General features: G+C 37.3%; 1 protein-coding gene across 1 annotated transcript in view; it reads left to right on the top strand.

Annotated features, from left to right (window-relative positions):
* WWTR1 (WW domain containing transcription regulator 1) overlaps nucleotides 1–5,819 on the top strand; it is a 160,138-nt gene extending 154,319 nt beyond the window's left edge. The window contains 2 exon segments of the mRNA XM_019503126.1: nucleotides 913–1,025; nucleotides 2,024–5,819. Of these exon segments, the coding sequence (XP_019358671.1) occupies nucleotides 913–1,025; nucleotides 2,024–2,208 (298 nt within the window). The 3' untranslated portion in view covers nucleotides 2,209–5,819.
* Nucleotides 5,820–6,242: the final 423 nt, after the last annotated feature.

Genomic DNA, 6,242 nt, shown 5'->3' with positions numbered 1-6,242 from the left:
TGGTGAGTTGTTGAGGGCTGCAAGATTCTGAGTGTGAGCCCAGCTACAACCTCACTTGCCCGCTAGCCCTCCCCTTTCTTGCATTTGGAGCTTACCCTTGTACTGCAGGCCTGGAGCACAGGAGGTATACAAGCAGTAGCCCCACAATTCCTCATTTCTGATTTCTGGCCCTTCTGCACTCCACTTCCTCTCTCTCTCCATACCCTAAGTAGAGACAATCTCTAGATCAATTTTTAGAAGGATTCCACAAAGGAATCTCGGATTCAGCTTATAACCATGCTAAGAAGTAAGAAGCACAGTGCAGATGGCTTTGGTGCAGGCTGCAGGGTATGATATAGGGAAGAACATGCTCATGTGGCTGAGGCTGGTTAAGGGTGATCTCTTTGTCTACCCTAAGTATCCACATAAGTACATCCTAAATTTAAAAAGAATGACCTCCGAAGTACTGTAGTTTGAGATTTCTTTAAGGCATCCACCCGTTTAAACAGATAGCTGTCTGGTTGCAGTCACAAATCTCGTTTAAATGGGCACAACTGCAGAAACAAAATTGTCCCCATTTTAGCTCCCATAATTACAAATCAGCACAGGAGAAGACTGCCCAAATCCTTTGTACTGCTCTGAAAACATATGCCTAGCAGTGTGCAAAACAGGTGAAAATGTTATCCAGGTTGGCCTTGATTCTCTTTTGCTGTTCACTTGCAGCAGTACAATTCTGATTTGGTGGCACTTTCCACCTGCTTTACACAGATGTCAGTAACACGGCATGTACAGCAGTGGGGACTCAAGTCCATTATCTCAAAGTATTTAAATTAAGAATATGGATGACTGCGCAACTTTTTTCAAACACCACTGTCGGATTATCGGTAACAAGAACTTCTTTACTGAGGCTTCTTCATGTTTCAATTCATTCAGTGGGCCCTACCATTCCAGGGAACAGAGCACAGACAGCGGCCTAGGCTTAGGATGCTACAGCATACCAACCACACCTGAAGATTTCCTCAGCAATGTAGACGAGATGGATACAGGTAGGAACAAGGAATACACATCTGTTAAGCTAATAATAATATGTTTTATAATCAAGAATGTTGTGGAATTATAGGGCTGACTAATAATTTCTTATCCTTGCACATAAAAAAAAATAGACTGAGGCCATGGTGCTTTCCTGCATGGTGCTTAATGCCTTTGCTCCCAGCACTTCACTGGGGCATAGGAAGAGTGTTGTCTCTGTTGGAAGAGTATCAGTGGGTAAAATTTCGCCCCACTGAAGTTGGTGTGCATTTTTCAATTGACTTTATTAAGACTGGTTCCACCTGCATATCATGTAATGAACAGATGCTTTCAGAGACTGGAAAGTATGCTACCATGATTCTCGACCCAGGTATTGTGGCACCCTGGGGTGCTGTGAGACCCTTTTAGAGTGCCGCACGTGCTGTGCAACATTAGCAGTTAGGTGTGCAAACACCTGCATGATTCACAAGATAAGCCCAGAGATTTCAAGTAGGAATCCATAGGGTGAAATGCATTCTGACCTGCTGTCATCTTTTTGAGTTTTCTGCAATAGTAGAATTTGTCTTTCTGAGTTCTGTGCAACAGAAGAATTTCTTTATTATTTTTCTGTAGCCAAAAAATAAGTGAAAGCTAAGAGCTGGCATTTTCTGAAGGGTGCCTTGAGTCTAGTAAGGTTGAGAGCTACTGGTATGCTACCTACTCAGGGCCCAGTCCAGTGTTCCTTGCTCTCCCAGTATGCTCAGTAATGACTTTCTATAAAAGTTAACCTAACGTAATTGCAGTGCTGAGCTTCCACAGTGCCTCACGTAATAGGGCCCCACTTCATGACTGAGGCCCATGATTATCACTGTAAAAATAATAATAATGATTCTAAAGTAAATGTTACAGAAGATTAATCCCTACAAGATTTTGCTGGGGGTGAGGGCAGGGAGGACGGGGTATCCTTGTTGTTGTCCATGTTGCTTTAATAATGTTTTGAAAGCGCCTGTTTCAACGGATCTTTATTTTTTCACAGGAGAAACAGTAGCACAGACTCCCATGAACATAAATCCACAGCAGACACGTTTCCCTGATTTCCTCGACTGTCTTCCAGGAACAAATGTTGACCTTGGAACTTTAGAGTCCGAAGACTTGATTCCTATTCTCAATGATGTGGAGTCAGTACTCAATAAGAGTGAGCCCTTCCTTACCTGGCTGTAATCAGTAGTTGTTCAGTGCTGATTCAGCCCATAGCACAATTCAACGTTTCCTTTCCCTCTTGAAATAGAGGTAGAGCATCTGAAAATCCTCAGATGTACAACTTCATGCCCTACTGACTTTCACTGCATCACTTTATTGTCAATTGTATCTTTGTATGGATTTGATTGACAGTAACTTAAATATAAAATACATGCATAAAATTATATTTTATTTTATTTTTTAAGAACTACTTCTACACATCTGTAGCCTTTTTCCTTTACATATCATGTAGAAGTGTTTCCCCTGGGGAGAAGGGAGGGAAATCATGTGGGTCCATGACTAAACTCATGGATAGTTATTATTACAAACTCTAATGAACTGCAAAAGCTGACCATGAGACTGAGATTGCATCAGGCAGCTTGGTCCAGCAAAACCTGCACCAAATTGGACCATAAGTGCAGTTTTGTATTTATGACAATAGTACCAAATGCTTTTTTAAAATCTATTTAACTTGAGCTTTAAAAATCATGTATTATTAGCAAAATTGTGCTGTATGAAATACAGAATAATTCTGATTCCATGTCAGCCATAAAAATGCTTATTATACATTTTGCAAAGGCACAAACAGTTCTATTGCAGTTTATTTTTCAGTATATTACTGTATAGCTTCCGGATAATTAATACTTCCAAGATGAATTGTTTATTAACAGTTTTACACTACAATACTGTTGTAAAATAGACCAGATTGGTACTAATATTACCATTAAAAGAATGTGATTATAAACATGTAATTTCTAAAAAAGGATCTTAGATTTTGATGTTTATTTTATTAAGCACTACAATTTTTTAACTAAGTACATGAACAAATGGATTTTTTTATAATTTTGTGGCAGTGGTTATCTTTGACAAGTGCAAAAATAGGTTTATAAAAATCAAGGCAGAAAAGTGAGACACAATTTGATATTACTATTTTCAGTAAAAAAAGAAAATGAAAAAAGCTTTGTTCATTATGTTTTCAGTAGTAGCATTTTTAACTGGCAATACTGATGACACTGTACAGATAACTGAATCCATGACAAGAAGATGGTCACTTTATCAGTCAGTGATAAGCAGGAATTTGCTTGTGTGTCTGGTAGAGTTGCTAAAATTTTAACCTTTGTTCCTTGCTACAGTTAATGTACAGGACCAAGGTCTAATATCCTTTATACTCATGTATTGTATATCCTCTCATGCCTTCTTTATCAGATGTTTGGGACTGAAAAAGCATCAAGGACACACAGCATGCAGATCCCCTGAAGCATGAATGAAGTCCTGAAGTTTTTTAGTATTTTAAACTGATATTATTTATAATATATGAATTTAAGCTTTTTATACTGAAAAATGCATCTTCTTATGAACAGCATTAATACAGTTCTCTGAGTTTGATCCACTCTATGTGGAGAAAGTGAGAGAGGTTGCACTCAGTGCAAATGTCTGTTTTGTTAGGTCTGTTACACATTAAGATCCTATCAATGCACCAGAATATTGGACATTAACATTTTTTTTATGGTTTTGTGGCTGGAAGGCAGGTGAAAAGGTCAGAGATAGAGTGGCAGGGATATGGAGTAGTGAAGTGAGCAATTATATAACATAAAACAGTAGTACTGTAGTACCTGAGAGGGAAGGATGGCTGCAGATAGGGATGCACATGGAGAAAGAACCACTAGCATTCAGTTAAAAATACCATACCCATGAACTTATTGCAGGGCACTACCTTGAAAGAGAAGAGCTGCTTAGATGCATGTCATACCGGAGGCTGCAAGTTGCACTGTCTGCAGTAATTTTTTAAACAGGAAGGGGCAAAGCTTAAAATTATGAAGTTCTATAGAGAAGACTAGCTCTTTTTATATTCTATTTTTTCATGTAAAATGAGATGAGGCAGCAGAGTTATTTCTTGCATGGAACATTATCACTGAATGGGCATTGTTCTTCTTTCTTTTGTCTTTTTATTCACTTATGCCAGAAATAATTGTTGATAACTGAATAGGATCTTTCTGAACGAGCAAGGGACCGAGCAGGGCTGAGCATTGTTACTGTATTATTATGAATATCTTTTTTTTTCTTTTTAAAAAAAAAATCAGGTTATCAACTCAGATGAAAAGCAGATGGTCGTAAGGGTCTTATGATTACACAGTGGTTTAATGGCATCTGAATGTGACAGTGAAACTCTTCAAGCCAGCTCCTTAGCTTCTGTATGTCGATGGATGCCAGTGGCTCCGGTTGATTTACACTCCACAGGGATTCAGCCTTGAGCACAACTCCTGTGAGGAAATAGATCAGGAGATGATGCTTAGAAAATGGAGTCTGCTCATTTACTAGTAAATCTTCAGATTTTTATAAATGACATTTAGCATAAAATGGATGAAACTTGTAGGCAGATCCGGTCAGACACTTTGCTGATGCCAGTTGGTTTACTTCTTGGACTTCTTTAGGGCTACACCGAACGTTAGCTGAGGTTCTGACCCTAGGTGTTTACCACTTAAAATGAAAGCAAGCGTAGTGTTCTTATGCAGTCGCATCAGATTGAGCATACAGCAATTAATTCCAAGGTCAGAAACCTGATTAACTTTTCATTAACGCTGTACAGTAAATCAGAAATAACTCCACTGAGGTCAGTGGAGTTAGACTGATATAAAGCCAGGGGTGAATAAGGGAAGAATCAGGCCCAGAGACTATGAAAAGGTGGACATTATGTAACTTTTCATATTACTGTGATAAAATAACAGAATTAAATAGAAAGGTGCTACATAGAATGTTATTGTTGTTGTGAAGCAGCTGCCAAGATGTTAGGTCAAACTTTTTTTTTTAGTTCTAAACCAAATCTTGGTGAAGGTAAAGTAATTCTTTCCACCTTAAACTGTTTTTTTGTTTTGTTTTTGTTTTTTTTGGTTTTATGGGGAGGTGTATCGGATGAAGTGCAACAGGAAAAAAATCTATCTTATACGTGAAGTCCTCCTTTCATGGAGTTTTCTGACTTTAAAATAGGTTTTTAACAGAAGTGCAAGTTTTGAAAATCATATGAATATTATTGAAATTACATTTAATTTTTGACAATATTTCACTGTATTATTTCAGGTTATAAAATTACATTTATTTTACTGAATTTACACTGTCCACTTGTAGTATATATGCTAGTAGGACAGTTTTACTGTTGACCATCACTGAGTGTGGCATACATAAATGTTGGTGATATGGAAGTAATGGGATGTTGTTAATTACAATTTGTATTCGATAACACTATTAGATTTTACCTTTTCAGGTGGGTTGACTTTATGAAAACAAATACTGTGTTTTGGAGGCAGGTGAGAAGGGTTTAAAACGTCTATTTTAAATATGGGGAAAATGGGTGTTCGAACAAATTTGTTTCCTAATACACTACATCTATGTATGTGCTAGTACTTTTAACTTTTGTATTTACTTTTTCATTTTGTTATGTTATATGACTACATATGTGAGCATTTGTTTTTAATTTAGAATATTTTGCATACAAAGAGTATGCATCAAAAGCAGTTGGATCAAACTTTTGTACCCAGAGTTTGGTTCTGGTTTTTATTTCATCTTGTACAAGAAAAATAAATATAAATGAATTTAAACATCTTGGCTAAATTTTTATTTATTACATTTGTTTTTGTCCTGGGGAATTTTAGAACATATTTCTTGAGGAGTGGTAGAACAGCATTTGGAACAGAAACAAAGAAAAACACAGTTCTGTAGGAAAAAACAGACAGTTTTAGCTTAAATATCCAGCATTTAGTAAAACATGAATGGAGAAAATTCTGTTCTGGCTAATTAATACCTGTAGTGAACAGATACTGTAATTCTGCTCATTCCACCCCAGTGCCTCACAGCAGCACCCCTACCCATTTGTTCCAACACCGTCTTGTAAGTTACACATTTAAGTGCCTCATTACAGTCAAAGCAGCTCTCTATGAATAATATTCTCACTTCCTTACAGGCAGAATACCGGCATGACCATTGACCACTTTGACCATGTAAGCCAAGGACTGGCAATTATT

Source organism: Gavialis gangeticus, unplaced genomic scaffold (genome assembly GCF_001723915.1).
Source record: "Gavialis gangeticus isolate Ggan-Ray unplaced genomic scaffold, GavGan_comp1, whole genome shotgun sequence".
NCBI lineage: Eukaryota > Metazoa > Chordata > Crocodylia > Gavialidae > Gavialis > Gavialis gangeticus.
Note: the sequence above shows the minus strand (reverse complement) of the source record. Positions and strands in the feature narration are given on the sequence as shown.